The sequence below is a fragment of the Chaetomium globosum genome, genomic scaffold (genome assembly GCF_000143365.1).
Source record: "Chaetomium globosum CBS 148.51 scaffold_2 genomic scaffold, whole genome shotgun sequence".
Classification (NCBI taxonomy): Eukaryota; Fungi; Ascomycota; class Sordariomycetes; order Sordariales; family Chaetomiaceae; genus Chaetomium; species Chaetomium globosum.
This window is the reverse complement of record NT_165977.1, coordinates 3,189,888-3,211,759: the sequence shown is the minus strand read 5'-3', so window position 1 is coordinate 3,211,759 and position 21,872 is coordinate 3,189,888. Positions and strand designations below refer to the sequence as shown.

At 55.7% G+C, this 21,872-nt stretch overlaps 5 protein-coding genes across 5 annotated transcripts; 3 read left to right on the top strand and 2 right to left on the bottom strand.

The window, feature by feature from the left end:
- Positions 1-1,575: 1,575 nt before the first annotated feature.
- Positions 1,576-6,466, top strand: CHGG_03140 (uncharacterized protein; the record flags this gene model as incomplete). The annotated part of the gene is made up of 5 exons (XM_001229655.1): positions 1,576-1,816; positions 1,875-4,287; positions 4,344-4,689; positions 4,757-5,489; positions 5,547-6,466. The coding sequence occupies 5 exons, from the start codon at positions 1,576-1,578 to the stop codon at positions 6,464-6,466; spliced, it is 4,653 nt and encodes a 1,550-aa protein (XP_001229656.1).
- A 5,482-nt stretch (positions 6,467-11,948) lies between these two features.
- CHGG_03139 (uncharacterized protein) lies at positions 11,949-14,841 on the top strand (the record flags this gene model as incomplete). The annotated part of the gene is made up of 4 exons (XM_001229654.1): positions 11,949-12,108; positions 12,187-12,990; positions 13,047-13,642; positions 13,717-14,841. 4 exons carry the CDS (start codon positions 11,949-11,951, stop codon positions 14,839-14,841), a joined length of 2,685 nt encoding a protein of 894 aa, XP_001229655.1.
- Positions 14,842-16,155: 1,314 nt separating this feature from the next.
- CHGG_03138 (uncharacterized protein) lies at positions 16,156-17,883 on the bottom strand (the record flags this gene model as incomplete). The annotated part of the gene is made up of 2 exons (XM_001229653.1): positions 16,156-17,318; positions 17,382-17,883. The coding sequence occupies 2 exons, from the start codon at positions 17,881-17,883 to the stop codon at positions 16,156-16,158; spliced, it is 1,665 nt and encodes a 554-aa protein (XP_001229654.1).
- Positions 17,884-18,817: 934 nt separating this feature from the next.
- On the top strand, positions 18,818-19,792 carry CHGG_03137 (uncharacterized protein; the record flags this gene model as incomplete). The annotated part of the gene is made up of 1 exon (XM_001229652.1): positions 18,818-19,792. The coding sequence occupies one exon, from the start codon at positions 18,818-18,820 to the stop codon at positions 19,790-19,792; it is 975 nt and encodes a 324-aa protein (XP_001229653.1).
- Positions 19,793-20,126: 334 nt separating this feature from the next.
- Positions 20,127-21,321, bottom strand: CHGG_03136 (40S ribosomal protein S18; the record flags this gene model as incomplete). Its single annotated transcript, XM_001229651.1, has 5 exons — positions 20,127-20,348; positions 20,407-20,528; positions 20,636-20,664; positions 20,723-20,796; positions 21,298-21,321. The coding sequence occupies 5 exons, from the start codon at positions 21,319-21,321 to the stop codon at positions 20,127-20,129; spliced, it is 471 nt and encodes a 156-aa protein (XP_001229652.1).
- Positions 21,322-21,872: the final 551 nt, after the last annotated feature.

Genomic DNA, 21,872 nt, shown 5'->3' with positions numbered 1-21,872 from the left:
AGAGATTAAGGATTTGCTTGCTTATGCCCCTGCAGCGTATGCATTTAGAAGCAACTAAGAGAGAACTAACTACTTAATTAATTGATGCTTGCGGTTGGTTGGGCTTCAGGTACCTGCACAGAACAACTTGGGCTCCAACTATCACTCTCACAACTCCCCAGTGGGCACAAAGTAAACATGGCCTGATGGTGTAACATCATGTCCCTACCTAGTTTTGATGGAAGCTGATGGTCACTCAAAGCCAGGCAACAGCTGGAGGGGTCATTACGAGGCTGTGGCAAGGCGGGGCAGGGAATTGAAGTTTGAGCTTTCCAGGGCCAGGAAGGACGGGCAAAACCCATACCGTCGCTCACAGTGCGAGAGTGTCAGGTACCGGGTGAGGTGGGGCAGGGTTGAAGATGGGAAACTGGGGAATAACTCAGGCGACTCTCAAGTTCCCCATATGTAACCTGCTGTGTTTGTCTGTCTTATTCCGGGGTGCGTTTATCTTTGAGAAGTTCGTTTGTGTTTTTTTTTGTTTTTTTTTTGTTATTTATCATCTTAGTTAAGAAGGGCGTCAGACCGTTTCCCTTAGTTAACAGAAAGCGGAAACAGAAAGCGGTTACCTTATACTGAGACTCTGAGTGCGGTCAAGCCTTGTCTCCACCAGCAAACCCGCTTAGTGCCAAGAATACCGTGGGAAAGCGTTGATGCTAACACGGCCTTCGCTTTCCCTCGCCGGAAAAAAAAGCCGGGTTTAAAACTGTGCAACAGTTGCTTTTTGGTGGCCGCATGTTCACGTTGCACAGGCTTGCTTTTCAAGAGTTGGGTGTCACATTCATTCAAGAGACTCTTGGAGCATTTAAATAAAATTGTCAACAAAATCGGGAGCAAATGCGCCTGGGCATGCCGACGCCTCACTTTGCCGCTTACCTCTAACTCTGGATCGCCTTGTTGGTCCTGGGTCGCTGATGCACCGGCCGTTCGCCCCATTGCACCCTCCGTTGTTACCGTTCCGTTACCGTTGCCGTCAGCCCGCCCACGACTGCGACTGTCCCCTCCCAACGCCGTGACCAGCAGCACCTGGCCACCTCTTCTTCCGGCTTCTTCTTGCTCCTTCTTCGCCGTTGCCGCCTTTCGTGCACCTTCTCACCCTCGCTTAGCCACCAGGCATTCCTCGAGCTGCGTAGGCAGCTCGCCTTCACCACGTCTTCCCAAAAGAAACGGAGGATTACTCGACAGTCGACTAGGGAGGACGACAAGTTCGAGGACTTGGTGCTGCCCTCCACCGAAGACGATACCGATCCCACCTTTTCTTTCTCTGCCGCCTCCCCCTCCGATTTAAGCACACCTACCTACTTACGTGCCGACTCTCTCCCCGCTTCGGGCGTCCCACCCCGCCTGCAGAGCCAGGGCGCCTCTTTTGCCGACTCCCCGTCTTCCGTGGCGAGCTCCCCCTGTGCTGCCTCGACCGACCTATCGATCGATTTCGACCGGAATCCCGACCTCCTTGACGCCGGTTTGACCTCGCATCTGCCGGATTACGGAGCCACGAGAGACCCGTCACCAGTCCACCAATCTGTCCGCCGAGCCTTAATGGGGGGCGCCGCCGATTCCCCCCAGCGTTCGTCCTCCCCTCTCAAGCGCCGGGCATCCAGCATGGAACCGGAACAAGATGCTTCGGACGTGAGGGAGGATGTGGATATGACTACAGTTGTGGACTCCCAGAGGACGGAAACGGCAGAGGGGTCGAGCGGAGGGCAGGCCCAAAATGGGATCGAGGAACCCCAGATGCCCGTGGCTGACACGAAGAAGCCGGAGCTACCTCTGCGTACTGGTAATGCCGACTTAGCCTGGACATACGCTCAATACTTTTGTGCTGACTCCAAGAACAGACATTCCTCCGCTCGACCAACAGGTTAAAACCATCGAGACCCTTGTCAACGCTTTCGCCGAGACGCCCATAAAGGAGGGCGATGAAGCATACCTTGTGTCTCGCCAATGGCTCGGTAGGGCCCAGGCTTTCGGCTCAGACACGAAGCACGTCAGCAAGGAAACCTCAGAGGTCTCACTGGGACCCGTGGACAACGCGGATATCATCCAGGCCATCTTCACAGATTCTGCCGCCGAACTCTGCGTCAAGCTGAAGCCGGGTATGGGCACTGAGAATTTTGAGCTCTTTCCGAAAGACGCATGGGATCTCCTCCTGTCATGGTACGGCTTGGCTCCGGGACAATCACCCATCATCCGCCTAGCCCACAACACGGCTCCTGATTCAGTGAGCATCCCAACCATTCAGTTCGAGTTCCATCCCCCGGTGTTTACCATCCACCGGTTATGGTCCGCGAATAGCCCCATTCCGATCGAACAAGAAATCAAGCTCAAGAAGCCTGCGCCTCCTGTCGTGGTCCAGAGCACCTCATTCGGCTACCACAAGTTCTTGATGCAGGCCAAGCAGCTTGTTGGTGTGGCTGCCGACAAGAAAGTGCGCGTGTGGCGACTGCTTCAGACCATACCGGCCACGGAGACCGGCTCGGAACCGTCAGGGATCAAGACCCCACCCGACTCGCCTGGCCGCGATGCCGAAATTCTTGCTGCTCCCCCCTCAATCCCCGGGGCCTGGCCAGAAATGCTTGTTGACGTGGACACGTTTCTAAAGCTTGAGAAAGATGTTGACCGCAGCCTGGTGGATGCCGAAGATACTACCACAAACGCCAACTACAATGGCAGGAAGAGCCTGGCATTGGTAGGTCTGGCTGTTGACCAGACACTTGTTCTGGACGAGCAGATCGACCGCGATGCTCACGTCTCCACATACCGGGGCACCGCCATCAAAGACAAGGGTTTCACAAACAAGGATACCTCAAACAGCCTCATTGCGCTGCGCGGCAGTGGCAGTGGACGCAGCAGCCCTGCACCTCAAGGGGTACTGACAAGAGGCCGAACGCAACAGAAGTCAGGCCGGACTCTGGGGTGTGTCGGTCTGCAAAATCTCGGCAACACCTGCTACATGAACTCGGCTTTGCAGTGCGTCAGGAGCGTCGAGGAGCTCACAAAATACTTCCTCACCCACGAAGCACACAAGGAGATCAATCCGGACAACCCTCTTTCGCACAATGGTGATGTCGCGGCTGCCTATGGGCGCCTACTGGAGGAGATCTACAAAGATCCGGCACCGGGTTCGATCGCCCCCCGGAACTTCAAGGGCATAATTGGGAGGTATGCGCCGGCCTTCTCCGGATATGGGCAACAGGACTCTCAAGAATTCCTTGGTTTCCTCCTTGACGGTCTCCAAGAGGACCTAAACCGGATCAAGAAGAAGCCGTACATCGAGAAACCGGATTCCACCGACGACATGGTTAACAACCCGGCGGCGGTCCGCGAGATGGCCGCAAAAGTCTGGGACATTACGAAGAAGAGGGACGACTCGGTCATTGCTGATTTGTTCACCGGCATGTACAAGTCCACCTTGGTGTGCCCTGTCTGCGATAAAGTCAGCATCACCTTCGATCCCTTCAACAACCTCACCCTACCACTCCCGGTGGCCAATGTCTGGACCCATACCATAAAATTCTTCCCCCTCAATGATACGCCTGTCGATATCGTGGTCGACCTCAACAAAAATAGCAGCATTAGAGCCATGAAGCAGTACATCTCCACGCGGGTTGGGGTTCCTACAGAACGCCTTTTTGCCGGCGAAGAATTCCACTCGAAGTTCTATAAGCTCTACGAGGACGGCTCTGCGGTGTCTGACGAGATCCAAGGCAACGACATTGTTGTTGTGCACGAGATCGAAGCCCCCCCTACCAACACCTCCGGGTCCAAGAAAAAGCAGGCCAAGAAGGAGCGGCAGAGGTCATCCTCCGAAGAAAAAGAAGTGGATGACTCGTCTCCGATCGATGATCCGAGGATGGAGCGCATGCTCGTCCCGGTCCTCCATCGGATTGAGCCCTCAGAACCCTCTGTCAAAAAGCGATTTGGGCGTAAGAGCGCAGACGCTTCTCCTCCACCGCACTTTATCATCTTGACGCCCGAAGAGGCTCGCGACATGGAAGCCATCCGCCGGAAGATCTTGGAAAAGGTGGCCACCTATACCACGTGGTCCCAGCTCGCCTCATACCGTGAAGACCCAGACGCCGCCGATGCCACGGACGCGGAAATGGTTACCAACCCAGCCTCGGACGTGGACTCTGCCGGCGATTCCAAGATTGTTGCCAAGTCGGTTGAGGGTGAGGACGATATGGTCGATGTCACGATGGGTGACGCCTCCGATGCACGGAACGCTTCTGCCGCCGCGACGGCTGAGGTGTAAGCTCTACGTTAGGTCTTGATGTGAGAATGACAGTCGCTGACTTTGTAAAAAGATCTTCGCAGATATTGCGGCGCCTCAACAACAGGCGGCCCAAGTGGGTCAACCCTCTCGAATTTCTGGAGCCGGAGCTGCAAAACCTCTTTGGGTTGAGCTACTTCACCGAGTCAGAAACACCCGTGCCAACCGGTTGGAATTCGACCACGGACGATGGCCTCTTGCCTCCATTGAGCTCCAGGCAACCTAAGGTGGCCGCCTCGGACGTGGAGATGCGAAGCCCCGAACCGCTCGATGGTTCCGACGACAGCGGAAGCGAGAGGTCGGGAAGATTGCCCGCTTCCGCCGTCACTCGCATGACGGAAGAGTCTAGCGACGACGATTCGGACTCTTCCAAGCCCAAGGTCAGTGAACCCCGCCGCATGATAGAGCTCAAATTGCACTTGACTGACACATGCATCTGTATCTCAGAACCTGCAAGCACGACTCAACCAAGTAAACGGTCGCGGCAAGAAGAAGGGCGGAAGGCAAAAGACATACGGCAAGAAGGGAAAGAAGCACTTCGAAAAGCAGCAGCGTGGTGCCCGATTCCGGCAGCAATCCACCATGCAGTCCCCCATTGAGGCAGAGGAGCTCCTCCCGGGTGGTGCTCTGATTGGCCTGGGCGAGGGCATCATGGTTGAATGGAACGAAGCTGCTTTTGACCGTGTTTTCGGTGGCACATCGCCCAACGAAAGCCCGAACATGAAGACGTACCTCAAAGCTCCGATATTGGAAGACCCTGGTCTGCTAGCCAAGCAAAAAGCACGGCAGCTTCGTAAGAAGAACGGCATTGCCCTGGACGACTGCTTGGACGAATTCGAGAAGGAAGAAATTTTGTCAGAACAAGACACCTGGTACTGCCCTCGCTGCAAGGAGCACCGCCGTGCCAGCAAGAAGTTCGATCTTTGGAAAACCCCGGATATCCTAGTCGTCCATCTGAAGCGCTTTAGCTCCAGCGGTTGGAGGCGTGACAAGCTGGATATCCTCGTTGACTTTCCGGTGGAAGCGCTAGACTTGACAAAGCGCGTCATCGACAAGGAAGATGGGAAGGAGGAGATTTATGACCTTATCGCTGTGGATGACCACTGGGGTGGCTTGGGTGGTGGACACTACACGGCTTTTGCAAAGAATTTCGTCGACGGCGAGTGGTACGAGTACAACGGTAAGTTGGCTTGCAAGGTTATGCGCTATGGTCATGCCTACTAACATTCCCTTTTAGACGCCACAGTTACCAAGCAAAGAGACACAGCTCGAGTGGTGACCTCGGCCGCGTATCTCTTGTTTTACCGCCGTCGCTCCGCTGCCCCCTTGGGGGGTCCCAAGTTCCAGGAAGTTTTCGACCGCTTCAACCAAAACCAAGCGGGCCTCGATGATGACATGTCAGAGTCGGGGGAAGGCCAGCGTCTCGGCCAAGGCTCATCCTCCCAGCGTGGATCGCCGAGCGCTTTGGCCGGAGCAGGTCTAGTTCACCCTCGGGGTAGCCGTGGTTGGGATAACAGCAGACGCGCCGGGTCAGAACGGCCGTCATACCAGGGCATCGATGACGATGCCGACATGAGCACGACATGGAGCAATCAGGACACCCTGCACAATAGCATTGAAGGCGATGACGAAGGCATCGGTCTCTCAGAGGAGTACGACACAGCCGGCATGGCCGGCATGACGTCAGTCATCGGTCCCAGCAACTGGAGCTTTGACAACATCATCGGGACTAGCAAACCTGGCTCGGAGGCCGGTAGCGACGACATCGCCAGTGACGTGGCCCAAAACGACGGCTCGTCGTTCAACGGCGAAATGACCGACATCTTTGACGACGCCCCCGGCATGGAGCACCTCCTCGACCAGCCGGAACCCGGCGCCGACTACGTCGAACCCCCCGAGCCGACGTTCACCGGGGCCGACGAGTACAGCCTCCCGCCGCCGCCGTCCGCAGACACCCAGGAGTTCATCAGCAAGCTGGCCGCGCAGACGTGGGTCAAGCAGCAGATCCACACCGTCCCGCCCGCGGTTGATAGCCTGGTCGAAGACGACCGGGACAGCGACAAGGTGGCGGAGATCCATGTCGGTGGCGACACGGATGGGGCGGCTGATGGTGCGCGCTCTGCCGCTGCTGCGGTGGAGAAGCCGTCGCCGGCTTAGTACGGTGGCGGGGTTCCTTGGGGACGTCATGGGAGGAGGGCCATCCTGGTGGATCCGGAGATTGGCCGGTGGTGGTATCATGAGCGCCCAGTTGCGCATGAGGGGAGTTGGAAGCGAAAAGTGCTAGATGTGGTTGTTCTTGTTGTTATCATTGGTTGTGTGGCGTTTAGGGTTTTGTTACCTTCTGCTTTTTCTCCTGGTTCTTCTTCTCCCGATCGTTCCCATTAGCCCATCATGTGTGACGCAATTCGTTCTAGCGTGATAGTGGCGGGGCGTTGGTCTTCGTCCGTCTGGAGGGAGACGGGGCTGGGGCTGTTACCTAGGTATGCTGGTATTCCCTCACTTGGCCTATCACGCATTTATCCGTCTATGTACCCGACCTCCTACCTACCTATCTATGTCCCCGTCTGCTTGCCTACCTACACCATCTACATCTTCACACTCGTTACTACATTGCTTTCTGTTTTCACCCTCACCCGCGTGGTGCATGGGGTGGATTGGGATGAGGATTGATTGGGCTTGGGCTTTTCAGTCTAGGCAAGGAAAGGTCATAAAAATTTCAGGGGGTGGGGGGGGGGGGGAGCAAAAACCATTAACACACTTCTTGGGGGAACTTGGAGGCGGTTAGATGGAGGGAAAGGGGGTTGCATACATGCACTACTATCGTGCCGGTTAGTTTAGGTTATGGGGTGGCGATACAAAGGGCCGGGCCGGGGGTGATGAGCGATGACTGAAATGGGGCATGGGGAATGGGGGAACCTATGGGGAATGGTGGTGTAGATAGATGGATCATGGATGGGCTGGTGGGTGGGTTATGCAACGAGGAATGAGGGGAGCTCCCGTCCCCGCTGCGATGGAGAACACCGAGAGAGGGCGGAGCATGGGCGTACAAAAAGTAATTGATTGTAGACTTTTGTCTTTTTTTTTTTCCCATTCATTCTCTTCTCTGGGGGGTTGAAGTGACGATGTGGAATGGTTCATAGTCGGTCATGAGTGACGTCAATACTCCTTGCTTGCCTGCTTACTTGTAGGTGGTGGCGTGTTCAGGGCTACCTAGGTAGTCAGAATATGGAAACTCGGCCATCAATTGGATTCCACGTCTGAAGACATGCTATTCGTATATATGTACAAGTGCCGCTTGTCTGGGTAGTTGGTCTATTGACTGGGCGAATATGGTAACAGTACACGTCCTGCCCATACACGCATATGCTGTTTCCACAGTGCGTGTTTGATGGATGGGTGCACTCTGGGCATTTACTCATTTATGTTGTGTACTTGCCCCTGTTCTTAGTCCTCGTGCTTTATCTACTCCGGGTGGATGCGTTTTCCTGTCATGGTCGAGCATCGCATAACTGATCCACGAGACTGGAAACGCTAAGCCGTCTGTGACCGGGCATTTCCCGAGCGTGTGTGACAGGAGGTGAGGAGTGTTTGGGGTTTGAGATCTCCTGTGCATGCATCGCTTAGAAACGAGGATCTGTGACTGGCGATGCTCAGCTACGGCGGTTAGCGGTTGCGCATGTTCACACACGACACATGCACCACCGTCGGTCACCAGAGCCGGATCAACAGGGCTGAAACGGTTGGGGCGATGGAATGTGTTATTTATAGACTTTTCTTGTGCATATACAGCTTTCTTCCCGGGCGGTTTCGATTCGATATGGCACAAAAAAACATTGTGGCGGTTGGTTGTTGTGGGCGGTTAGGGTATCTGGGTGTTACGTAGGTCGGTCCTTGAAACGGCTTGACCAAGATGTTTGCTGTTGAGTGGAAGAGAGACACAACGCGGAAGGGAGAGTGACTCAGATGCTGCAGAGAAGACAGGCAACAGGCAACAGGCAACACAAGATGGCGCGCGTAACCGATACACATGTATGTCTCGGAGTATTGCTCCTGCATGTCATAGTTGGGGAAGAAGGGGGGAGGGGGAAAGCGAGGGACTGGCTATTATTCATTCAGCCATTCGACCTAGAGCTCCGGGCTCACCGGCGACGGCAACGGCGAGGGCATCTGCTGCCGGGAGCAAAAAAAAAAACTTGGCCTCCTAACGTTCGTTACCGTGGTCGAGGACTTGAGGTGTTGATTTGTCAGGCAGATCAGTGCCGAGTGAAGTCAACCGATTTCACCCGCCGCATCGCACATCGAGCTGTGCCCCTGTGATCAGTCGAGACGGCGTCCCATGATAGGCCTGACGTAGATTGGGCCTTATTTGAGCCGCTTGCCATTGAGCTGAAGCTTGTGCTGTTGGGGTGGCACATGGCAACGTCATTGGTGAATGCGGGAAGGGCACTGGAGGCCGCAGCGAGAGGAAGCGGCACGGCTAAAAGCACATCGAGGGCGCAAGAAAGCGGCGGTTCTGGAATAACGAGCGTTTCTACGAAGTACCTATTTTGTGTGTGTTCGGCATCAGGGAATTCTTGGGCTGCTCTGGGCTCCATGTCTGTTGTCGCCCGTTGGGACTACGTATTCGTACTTGGTGCCTCGTGTATGTGCTTGGTATACTTTCGTAGCGTAGCATGCATTTTCCCTCCAGAAACAACATGGATGGCTCGGCGAGAATGGTTTGTGGGGAATGCCTGGGTTTCGAGCTGGGTGCTGGGTTCGCCGGGCTGGAGGAGGGCCGACTGACGCAGGGGTTTCCTCGCGGCAACGGTTGGGCGACTCGTGCACGTTTGCGCCATTCGTGGAGGCCTTGGCGCAAGTATGGGCGAATACCGAGACTCTTCTTCGCCTGATTTGCCTGCTTCAAGAAGGCCCAAGCCCAGTAACTATGTGGGGTGGTCAGCCAAGCCGCGGAAGGATGAGCCCGTCTCGAACTTCCTGGGCCGGCCCTTTTGTTCCATTTCCAAGATCATCGCCGGCCGATGCCCGCCGCGGCCTTCTCCGGCCTGCGATGCCCGGTCCGTGATTGCGATGCCTCAATATCTCTCAGGCTCCGTCCCGGGTTGAGACGAGGGCTGTCCGATAGCCAGTGGGAAGGCTGCCAGGGTGCCAGTGTGCCCCATGCGTAGTTATGCACGGACTATTGTCGATGATTGAAACGTGGAACGACGACAAAGCTGGACACGTCGGACCTGGGCCGGACGGTTCGGGGCCTGGTAGCCCATCTGCTGCTGGTATCGATCTGCGTTTTGAGCTCGTGCTCCGGGCGCACAGGCACGGCTCGCAGCGTTTGGGTTCAGCCGAATGTCGGGCGACAGCGATGATCCTTTTGTGGTTCGGTAGGTTTGATCGTTTGGCGCTCATGCCGGCCCAGCGAACCGCGAAACGCAATATGTACACTAGTTAGGGGCCCGTGTCCTTTGCGATCCCCCTCCATTTCCCCGTTATTGATTCTTTCTTTTTCATGTCAACACGACCGATCTACTGCAAGGAAAAATCGTTAGGCCCTCGATATTTTGAGTCCCTGTGCGTATTTCGTCAATTTGCTCAAGTCTGCGCACGTTGTTTACTGATCAGTAAACAACGGCTGCTGGGCTGACCTGATATAACTGCCTTATGTTTGGCTATCGCTAGAGACCGACAAATGGTGAGAGTGGCCGATGGTGGTCGCTGGCAAACACACAGTACATTTGCATTGGAGAGTTACAAAATTCAACCCATCTCACCAGCCTGCTTGCTGTCTTCGTGGTTGAAATGGGTTGGTATGCTACCCCGGGCGATTCTCCACACATCCTTGCCACGGGGCCCAGTTTCGTCCGAGTTGTTTTTCTCCCAGGTAAGATTCGCCCCACTCTGCTATCTTTGTCCGAGGATCATTTTCGTTGCTTCGATGTTGTCTGTCTCTCCGCAATGAAAGCAGTCTTCGAACACAAAAGGGCCCGAGCGGCCGGAGTGGGTGCGCGGGTGCGTGGGTGCGTGCATCACGGCGGTTGTCGTGTATGGAGGTAGCTAGGTTGTGGCTACCAAGTATTAGCGGGGGTTTTATTGGACTGCTGGGCATCTGCCATCCGGCACTGTGTTGGCGGTCGTCGCCCGCATTCCTGTGCTGCCTCTTCTGCGGGGACAGGCCTGGGCACGGGCAAGTCGAGGTTTTGGTCTCTGCAGTAGCGTGTTCGACGGGTTTTCGAGAAGGCAGCCAGAAGGCCGGGGCACGGCGAGATGGGCCAGTCAGAGTCCACCCCGGCTCTTCCTGAGATTGAACCTTTCCCGCCTGCGCAGCATGGCCCACCCCAGCCCAGCAATTTCACTGGTTCCCGCCACCAAAAGGAGGGGGGCCGCACCCACACCTTCCGCGCTTCCCCCGATTGTCTGCCCCTTCCATGCTCCCTTCCATTTCATAGTGTTCCACTCACCCATTTCGTCCAACCCACCTGCCGCCTTCAACTTGCGTGGGTGCACGAGTGCCTGTGTGGGTGTGTGTGCTGTGCGCCGAACACCTTGGGAGGTCCTTGCCTACCACCCTTCATCAAAACCCAAGACCAATCGTGGGGACTGCCTTTTTATTTCCGCTCCAATTGCCCATTCGCATCCCCCCTAGGGCTAAGTTAGTGATAGCGAATTCGCCCCATGGGTTCGAGCGCCCCGAGAGCAGGCGAGACCGAGGATTTGCTTGGTTCTTTCTTTTCGAGGCACAAGCTTGCTTCCCCGATTCCATCATCCATCATCCACACTTTGTGGTAGTCTTGTCCTCTACACTCTACACCACCTACCCTTCTGGTCGAGTCCTGGAACCCAAACACTCCCCCCATCACGAAGCGTCAAAACAATCCACTTTGGGAAGCCTGAGAACAGCACATGGCGTGTAATCTGTATCTTGGGCAGGTACCTTCCTTGCAGTACGTCCCATCCCCTCCGGTTGTTCCATTTGCCTTCGTGCCCTCTTCCCTGGTGCTGTCCCCCACCCTCCCCCCCTTCCTTCCTTCATGCCTTCGTCTCCACCTCTCGCTCCTAGCCAAACCCACACCTCCCTCTTCGCAAATCTTCTGACGAGCCAGTGCACCGAGACCCGGCGCTCTGGCCTTTGCGCACTCTTTTTTCGTCACCACCCCTTCCTCCACGCATACCTATCACGCACACCACACGCACCACGCAGCCTCCCGCAGCCCTATGCGCGCCAGGCCTAACCTTAGCGTAACAGACTATCCCAGCCTCATTTGACTTGACCTTTAACCCGCCCGACCTTTTTGCACTTTCGACACGGGCGGTTCACCCTAGGTAGTTCGGCGACGCGAAAGACATACACGAAATACTTCCTCGGGCCAGCCAATCCGTGCGCTCCCAAGCCCCCGTTGCCGACGCCGACTCCGACCCTCTGGCTGCGTCGCTATCACATTTTCTTCAAGGAGGGCCGCTCCTCGCTATACCTCGACGAACGCGATCGGCGCCGACCTGCCGTCTCCTCATCGGCTTGGCCCATATCACCGCCGGATACGTTCGCGAGCCCAGCAGTCGTATCCGGCCCCTGTCTGGCCCACCCAACCAATAACCTCCGTGGCGGAAGCGTATCTGGTCGCGAGACCGGTCGCTTGTCAGGCCCACCATGGAGAATGTACCGTGCAATGTCATATACGTCGATCGGTCCGTGTCGCGGGACCGCAGCATCAAGGCCGGCGAGCATATCCGCGAAGCAAATGCGCCTGAGGTAGAACCGGTGCATGTTATAGAAAATGCTGCACTTCTTTTGGACGTGTTTGACCAAGGTATGCATGCCGTCTGCCGCCCGATCCAATCGATTCGCCGCTGTGGTGCTGGATGGATTGCTAATTTGCCGAACACAGTCCATTTGTGCAGCACCGGAGACGCATGCCTGTCCCAATGGCTGAGTCTCCAAGAGACTTCGATGGCCGCCCTCAAGCCGACTGTGTTCGTATTGAACACCCCTCATCAAGACGACGACATTCCCGAGTGGTCCCGCTCGAGGTCTCCCTCGCCGCCATCCCTGATTGCCGACGCTAGCGAGAACCAAGAGGAGGAACTCTATGGGCTGGCATTGTTGCGGAGGATCATTTCGGAGTCGTATGTGCGCAATATGTCCAAGCTTGTTGTCACGGTTCCCATAGTTGCCACCGCGTCTGGCGGTCATTCGGGAGCCGGGAATGGGACGAGCGAGGCCAGGGGCCGCACTGTCGATAAGAGGATGTTGAGAAAGTGCCTCGATGTGGGTGCGACGGATGTCATGACGAACCCCATGAACGCCAAGTGTGTCACCAGCCTCGAAATTCATGCCTACCGCGCCCAACTAGACGCTGCTCAGGATCAGAAGGCGTTGGTGGACCTCCGTCGGGGCCGAAAACGGTCGTGGGTTGGCATCTGCGAGGAGAAACCATTCGCGTATCTGCGGGAAGCCATGGTTTCGAAGCTCATGGGTCGGATTTGCCGCATCGGGAGCGAGACTGACGAGGTGGCTTGTAGCATCAAGCTGTCCATCACCGCTGAGAAGCAGGCCGAGGTCACGTCCGCAGTCGGCCAATGGCACTTTTGCGCTCATGATTTCACCGAGGACGAGCTTGTTGTGGCGGCTTTAGTCATGTTTAAGCACGCATTGTCAATGCCCGAACTGGAGCCTTGGCGGATACCAACAGGTACGTCTTCTGCTGTCACGGCCATCAACGATCCACTGACTGACCGATTCACTCAGACCGGCTACACCGCTTTCTTCTCGCCTGCCGGGCGGCTTACAACACGTTTGTCCCGTATCATAACTTCCGCCACGTGGTTGATGTCCTGCAGGCAACCTTCCATTTCCTCGTCCGCATTGGCGCACTACCACCCTACCGCTCGGCCGATGGTCTGCTGTCCGCGGCTTGTCGCAAGTCGCCAATCGCAGAGCTTCTTCGCCCGTTCGAGGCCTTAACCCTTCTCATCACGGCCATTGGTCACGATGTCGGGCATCCCGGTGTGAACAACGGCTTCCTGGTGACACTAAATGCGCCACTCGCCCAGCTGTACAACGATCGTTCTGTTCTCGAATCGTTTCACTGTGCTGCCTACTCGCAGATCTTGCGGCGGTACTGGCCCGAAACCTTTGACGACAGCAAGATGCGCCACTTGATGATCAGCTCGATCCTAGCCACGGATATGGGACTGCACTTTGACTACATGAGGAAGCTAGGCGATTTGCAAGGGAAGTTGCGTCCCAATAACTCCACCGAGGATTGGGACGAAGGGGTGAAGAACGAGCAAAAGGCGTTGACATGTGCCCTTCTCATCAAATGCGCAGATATCAGCAATGTTGTAAGTTTATCCCCCCGCCGACCAAAAAGAAAAAGCCGTTGTCCTTGGCTATGGTTCTGATTCCCATGTAATAGACTCGACGGCACGATGCTGCCATCCAATGGATGAAGATCCTGTCCGAGGAATTTTCGCGACAGGCTACCATGGAAAACGAGCTGGAGATCAAGACATCGTTAATGTCGGAGCCGAAGCAGGACAAGCTGTCACTGACCACTTCACAGCTGAAGTTCATGAACTTGTTTGCCCTACCGCTTTTCCAGGGCGTTGCAGACATCCTGCCCGCGATGCAGTACTGCGTCGACGAACTCTTCTTGAACAAGGAATTGTTTGACCGGTCTCTACTCGACGAACAAAAGCGGCAGTCACCTACCGAACCGGCTCCACGGGACAATGGCCTCGATCTCTCCCCGAAATCGATAAATTTCACGACCTCTCCAGATCCGGCGACAGAAGCGCATCCCGCCAAGGGGGATATGGGCTCAGTGCCAAAGGTCGTTGAACCCCAGATGTCAGAACCAGCTATTCCTCCCCAGCAGGCGGATACTTTCCAAAGGCTGTATCCGAGCCCCAGGCGGCCAACGGAAGGACGGATAGTAAACGACATTGTCACCAGCTTCTCCCCAACCAACGACTTCACCCAAAACGGAACCTTCGCCGTCAACGGTAGCGTCCAACAACACGGCCACACTCGCCAAAAGTACAGCGAGGCAACGGAGGGTAGTTCGGCACCCAACAGTGGCGACTGGGCATCGCAAGCAACAAGCGCCACGACTGGAAGGATGCCGCTGTCGCCGAGCACCCAAGGCACTAGTATAGTGAGCCGCGATTCGTTTGAGCGACCCCACAGCCACAGTACCAGCGTGCCCGTTCCGAGCTTGTCGGCACCCGATGAATCGCCTACCACCGTTCCGGTGTCGGCTGCTACAACTCAGAGCAAAGCAGACGCGAATGCCCCTGGCTATCCGCCGCCTCCACTGACGCTAGATGGGGAACATGACGCGCTTCAAAACGGCCACTATCACCATCAATACACGAACGGCGCGGCGTCGAAGAGGAACGGCGGGCCCGAGCCGGTTGATACAGCCAACCGGCAGCTTAAGAAAAAGCCGAGCCGATTCCGTATCAATGGGTTCCAAAACCTTTTTAGAAAACATAAGAACTCGAGTCCGCCGATGCAGGCGGCTGATACGGCCGGGTAGAGCTAGGAAGGCCTCTTGCTCCATGCTCGAGTCCACAAGGCGTGGTCTCAGGTTGGGGCGCCGCCCGGTTTCTCGTTTGGATGCGAGGTTTTGCCATCCCCTTCCGTTGCTTTGCCGGGGCCCCTCTTGTATCGGGCTACGAGGCCTCCCCAGACCCGTTATACGGCTGCCCTTTTCGCGCATCCTTCATTCAGTTGACCGCGGTTCATTTCATGGTTTTGTTTCGCATTGGCATTGAACTTTCGAACGTCGTGTACGATGATGCGCCGTTACGCGCGTGGTTCGTTCGCTGTCTCTTTCCTATCCAGTTTTTCTTCATTTTCTACCCCCCCGGCCACGTATATAAAGATGAGACGGGCATGGCGAGTCAAAATTCCTGGCCGGGGTTGGCTTCTCACTTCATAGCCCTAGGGTTGGTTGGCTGGTTGGTAAAGGAAAGAATGAATGGGCGGCGGATGGCGCGCTTTGTGGACGGCGCGTGGGGTTGTTGGTCTGGCTTAATCATGGGGCTGACGGAGTTGGTGGTCTAACGATGGATTGTTTTGGGGGTACAAGTTACTTTCCTTTCCCCGGTCGGTTCACATACCCTTCAATTTGGGGGGGGTGGGGAGGGGAAGAAAAGAAAAGAAAGAACGGGACTGTAAGAGCAGGCTGCGGCATGGCCGGACGGAAATGCTTGTCCCAGGCAAAAGGGAGAGAAGGTGGAGGGGAATACGGGCTGTATATACGTGGATGTGCTGCCAACTGTACAGAAAATATGCTGTTCCCCGTTGACAACAATCTTGTGGTCTTTTTTGCTCGTATTCGCTGTTGGTCTTTGCCGCAGTTAGGCTCGTTCCAACCACTTTGACGACACCACTCCTTTTGCCCCTGTGTATTCTTCTGTGATTTGAGATACCCTTCTCCCTCAAGGACGGTCGCCTGAGCGGGGGAAACCCCTGGACCGGGGGGGGGGGAAGGGGGGAGGGTAAACAACCCTCGATCGTAGGGGGGCATGTGTAAAAGGCGTGGACGTGGTCAAAAATTGTACATGAGCATAGGGAGGTGGCCGCGAGTAGAGATTAATTACTTTACACGAGGGCCAAAGTCATGCATGCATATCTGTGTTCGTGTCAAGCATACGTCAAGAATATGGAAATTAATGACGAATCCCATTCGAGTAAGGAAACGAGCATCCGGTATTAGAAGATTTAGAATCACGCACACTCCTCCCTACACTCTGCACATCTCATCCCCCAAGTCTCAAAAAGCAATGTACAAAGACAGCGTGAGATAACAATTTTTCCTAAATACTAATCACGCCTTGATCTCCCTCTATTTGGCAAACCACTCGCCGTTGAGCCACCTGTTCAGGAAGTCGAGCGAGTTCTCGGGCTGGTCCATGGGGACCATGTGGCCGGCCTGGTAGACTTGCATAAACGTGAAGTTGCCCGAGGCCTTGACCTTGCCGTACTCCTTCTCAGCGCCAGAAAGCTTCAGATCCTTGACCTTGGCCGCATTGAAGTCCTTCTTGCCGGGCCACTCGAGCGCCTCGGTCCAAGCCCGGTTGCCAAGCCAGTTGCAAATGTAATCAGCGTCACCAGCATAGATGAGGACGGGGATTTCCTCCAGAATCTTGGGCACAAGACGGTGGAAAGGCTGCATCCAGTCGCCCTGGAAGAGGAAGTTACGGTTGATGTCAAAGTTGCAGCTGTCATAGCTTGAAACCTCAACGCCCAAGGCGTCCATGACGGATTGCTGGTTCAGGTAGTCGCTGATATAGCCGAGGCCGCTGTAGCAAAGGTTGCTGCTGTCCTCACATGGGCCGCGGATATCGTAGACATTCCGGCCGGTGCGCTGGTAAGGACCGATCATGGCGTTGTTGCAGTAGATGGAGGCCGGGACGCAGCTCCACACGCTACCGCTCTCATAGCAGTTGTTAATCAGCGACTGGCAGCGCGGGAGGGCGTTGTCCATGCTGCGGCACTCAGCCTCGCCGAGGACGGCGGGATAGCCACCTTCACCGCAAGCCATGGGGCGGTAGTGCTCGTACTGAGTGAGGCCATCAGTCAGACCGTTTCCGATCAGGACAGACTTGAGGTTGATGTTCCTGTTCTTGTGGGCCAGAATCTCCGAGGCAAAGACCGGAATGTAGTGACCAGCGTACGACTCGCCAGCAATGTGGAAGTCCTGCTTTGCGTATTCGGGGAATTGATGGAAGAAGAGGGTCAAGAGAGCGTAGACGTCCTTGCCGGCGGCAACGGTGTTGCTCACAGAAGAGCCAGAGTATGAGTAGCCAACGTTGACGGGTTGGTCGAGGAAGATGACACTGGCATTGTTGTTCCAGCTGAAGTCGTTGTTGACAACCTTAAGCGTCTTGTCGATCGACGAAGGGCCGAGCTCGAGGAAAAGACCGGTGAGCGACGAGCAGCCGGGGCCGCCGTTGAGCCACAGGATCACAGGATCATTCTTGGGGTCATTGCGCGACTCGAAGAACCCTATGGATCAAATCAGTAAAGTGCCATTGGGTGGCGAAGATGAATAGGGTAATATAAACTTACAGTAAAACAGGTGCTTGTCATTGGCCTCGTCGTCAAGATAGCCACTGTACTGCTTGACCGAATCGACATTGAGCTTGGATGGGTCGACAGCCTTGACGCGGAGGTTGTACTCCTCGAGGCGACCGTCCACTTGACGGTGGCTCTTACCGTTAGCATCCTGTACCCACATGCCCTGGACATCGGCGCCCTTCACGACATGGTTCCAGTCATCACGGCGGTGGTGAGGCTTGGGCTTGCTGAGCCACGAGAGGTCCTTGAAGGCACTGTCGGGAACAAGCAGCTTGATCTCCTCCCAGAGCGCCTTCGTCTCAGCGGTCATTCCCGAGAAAGCATCCTCGAAGCTCTCGAAAGGGCGGCCGGCAGCATCGGTGAAGGCATCCGAGATGGGCTTCATGGCCTCCTGGGCCTTTCCGAAGCCACCGGAAAGCACATGCTGAGCTTGTTGCTGGAATGACGCGGCGGAAGCCGCGCCGAACAGCACTGTCGATGCTGCGATCCTCATTGCGGATGTGGACCGATGATGATTGATGTATGGTATGGAGAGACGATGATGCAGGTTTGTTGGGAGTGATGGGAAAGGAAAGAAGGAAGATAAGAAGGAAGAAGCGGGAGCTTGGGGGGTTGGGTTCGGCTGAAACGGGGAAGCGCGGTCGCAAGGCACATCCAGGCACGCATTGGTTGCGCCACACCGGTTGTCTGGGTACCTTGCAGGCTGGGTCACGAGAGCGAAGCAAAGTGGGGTTTTCACAAAGAACAAGAGCCTCTTCTGCCAGAGCGACTGGAACAGTGGCTAATTTGTTGTAGCCTCGCCAATGACAAGCCAATAGAAACTGAGACACTTCACCCAGCAAGCTCCACCGCAGCCCTGCCTTCTGAACTGCGTCATCGGCCGAGATAAGGTGAAGGCATGGAACGAGCCAACAGATTGGAGCTGAATCGCAAGGCTTCTATACTGGGGTTCTGTTCCACAAATAGTTACAGTGTTCAAAGATTCTACAAAAACAACAGTCGAGGAATTTGCGTTGTTACGATGAGAACGGGACAAAAAGGAGCGAGTCCCATGGGAGGCGATCAGTGAGTCGCATTACGTCGCCGTGCACCACGCCTGTCATCCCTGCAGAAAGACCCGCCTGACTCATCCCGACTCATCCACAATGGAAGAGCCACAGTGGGCTCGCGCCCCAACGCCCCTCTGATCTGAGTGGTTTGGCGGGGTGATATTGAGGTACGGAAGCAGTTGATAAGGAAAAAGTTCCCGCCAGCAGAACACAGACGGCAGTGAAGGAACTCGAGCGCCCTTGCCAGACTGAACCCCCCCAAAAAAGGCGAAACCGGATTCCTGAAGATTGAACAAGAAATTACCGCTCTTTCTTAACAACCCCTGAGCCAAACCCTTCTTTCCATTTCCCAGGTCTCACACCCTCCGAACCGCCAGCATGGTGATCCAACAACCCTCCAACCAGATCAAGCTCACCAACGTCTCGCTGGTGCGCCTAAAAAAGGGCAAGAAGCGGTTCGAGATCGCCTGCTACAAGAACAAGGTGCTAGAATGGCGCTCCGGCATTGAAACAGACCTGGACAACGTCCTCCAAATTCCCTCGGTATTCCTCAACGTATCCAAGGGCCAGACGGCGCCGTCGGCCGAGCTGGCCAAGGCGTTCGGCAAGGACACGCCGGTGGACGACATCATCCTGGAGATACTGCGCAAGGGCGAGATGCAGGTGGGCGAGAAGGAGCGCACGGCGCAGCTTGAGCGTGTGCACAACGAGGTCATCTCCATCGTGGCCAGCAAGCTGGTCGACCCGCGCACCAAGCGCGTCTACACGTCGGGCATGATCGAAAAGGCCCTCGACATGCTCAGCGCCAACGCGCACCAGCAGCAGCAGCAGGACAAGGACAACAAGAAGGACAATAACAACAACAACGACAGTAACAACCCCAGCGCAACCGGCACCCCCGCGACCGGCGAGGCCGGCGAGAGCAAGCCGCGGCCGACGTGGACGGGGGTGTCGGCGAACAAGAGCGCCAAGTCGCAGGCGCTGGATGCGATGAAGGCGCTGATCGCGCATCAACCGATTCCCGTGGCGCGGGCGCGCATGCGGCTGCGCATCACCTGCTCGACCAACGTGCTCAAGCAAGCCGTAAAAGCTCCCAAGGGGGCGGCGGCGGCGGCGGGCGGGAAGGATACAGAAGGAGGGGATGGGGAGCCAAAGGCCCCCGGGACGGTCAAGGACAAGATCCTCAGCTTCATCGAGCAGATCGAGAACCAGGATGTCATAGGTTCCGAGTGGGAGATTGTCGGGTTCGTAGAACCCGGGGCTTTCAAGGGGTTGTCCGACTTTGTGGGAGGCGAAACGAAAGGGCAGGGGAGGGTCGAGGTTCTAGACATGGCCGTCACCCATGAGGAATAATCAACATATGCCGGATACCCCTTTTTCTTAGATTTATGTAGGCGTTTGGCCTTCCAAAAGAAAAGAGAGCAGGTAGCGAACCCATCCTTCATCATGGCACAAGTCGTCGGCACGAGTCATCATACTTTTTCAAGTCCGCGCCTGTATTGTCATGCTGTGAATCATGGTGGTTCCCTTTAGCGATCCTGTGAGCTCCCAAACGAATTGCCGAGATATTCGCAAGGTAATAAAAATCAACCCGTCCCGTCCATGACCACCCCTTAGCCTTGGGATAACACCGCCAGAAAGCCAAGCACAGCAGTGCCAAAGAATGCCGCACGCCAGAGAAACCCACTTAACCACCCTTCTTCTTGGACACACCGACGGTCCGGCCGCGGCGGCCGGTCGTCTTGGTGTGCTGGCCACGCACACGGAGGCCCCAGTAGTGACGGAGACCACGGTGGGCACGGATCTTCTTCAAGCGCTCGAGATCATCACGGAGCTTGGAGTCGACACCGTTGGCAAGAATCTGCGAGTCCTTGCCATCGACAATGTCGCGCTGCCTGTTGAGGAACCACTGTAGCGTCGTTGTTAGCGTCTGGTTCCCTTGTAAGCCATCGCAAGGTTAAACGTACCGAGGGGATCTTGTAGGCGGTGGGGTTCTGGATGATAGTGACCAGGCGCTCAAGCTCCTCGGAGGTGAGCTCACCGGCCCGCTTGTTCAGGTCGACATCGGCCTTCTTGCACACAAGGTTGGCTGTTCACCTGGTCAGCCACGGCTTTCCGCAAATATGTGACTTCGATGGACCGAGCGGTCGCCCGTAACTTGTCGCGATGCAGGGCTAGGGTGAACGGGATACGTACAGTAACGACGACCAACACCCTTGATCTTACTGGATCACATGAGGTTAGCTCATGACTCCCAAACGCTGCAATTCGGCGGATACTCACGTCAAGGAGTAGACGACCTTCTGCTTGCCGTCAACGTTGGTGTTGAGCAGACGCAGAATGTGGTTGAAGTTGCTCTGAAGATCCCGTTAGCCTCCATTACACACAACACATGTATAATGCATGCAATGAATCGAGTGTTGTCCGCTGTCTGCTGTCTGCTGCCGTTCCGATTCTCCTAGGCCATTGTTGCGAGTTCGAAACGCTTCGATCGTGCTTGAGAACCAAGGTTTCGGACAGCCGACCACCCTTCGAGGTGTATGCGCCATCGAGATCCAAAAATGATCTCCATCTACTGTTTGGTGTAGAATACCCAAGGTGGCACCGCCCACTAAGGATCAAGGCGGTCATCTTCCTTCGCACTATTCCGCCTCTTTTGCTCCATTGTACGGTATCGTCCACCGGATATCGTGCGAGATTTGACTGTAGTCATGTCGAATGGACTCACGAGCCGAGTCTTTGTCGATCGAGCAGGTGATAATCGTCGTCGGCGTCGCAACCCGCGAGGATGGCCCGGCAGCAGAATTTCGCAGACAACAGGGAGGTGATGGAATTATCCATCTTGAATGTCCACATACCTTCTCGCCCGATACGAGAGACATGTTGGGCAACTTGGTCGGCACTCGTTGCTAACTTGCTTGTCCGAGATCGTGGGAAGGAGTTGCCAGTAAATTTGTGCCGCGATAGGTTTTCGAATTTCTGTGTGGTCACGTGGCGGGGCAAGCTTCCTGCAGCGCATTGGCCTCACAAGGATTTGTGTAACTTTTCAGCAGACCCTAACCCTTAATGCAAACCCTTTCTCGACAACAACACAAACAATGTCCCTTGTGGAGCCAGAGGGGGCTCGGGGGTCCACAGAGTTCTCTTTCTTTGTCCATACGACGCAAATGACTTCCCTGGGCTATCACTTACTATCTCAAGCTGTTTCTTCTTGGCCCTGAACCAAGGTCACCCGAGCCCTTCGCTCAACAACACCCCCGTATCATCCATATCAACCAAAACACCGACGCCGAACTGTCACATACGACCATACCTGCCAGAAAACACGGGATCCCGTCCGCTCTCCCCTAGTTAAACTCGTAAGGGCCGGATCAGTAGTTGGGTCGGTGACGACCAGCGAATCCCCGGTGTTGTATGTTTTTTTTCCCTTTTT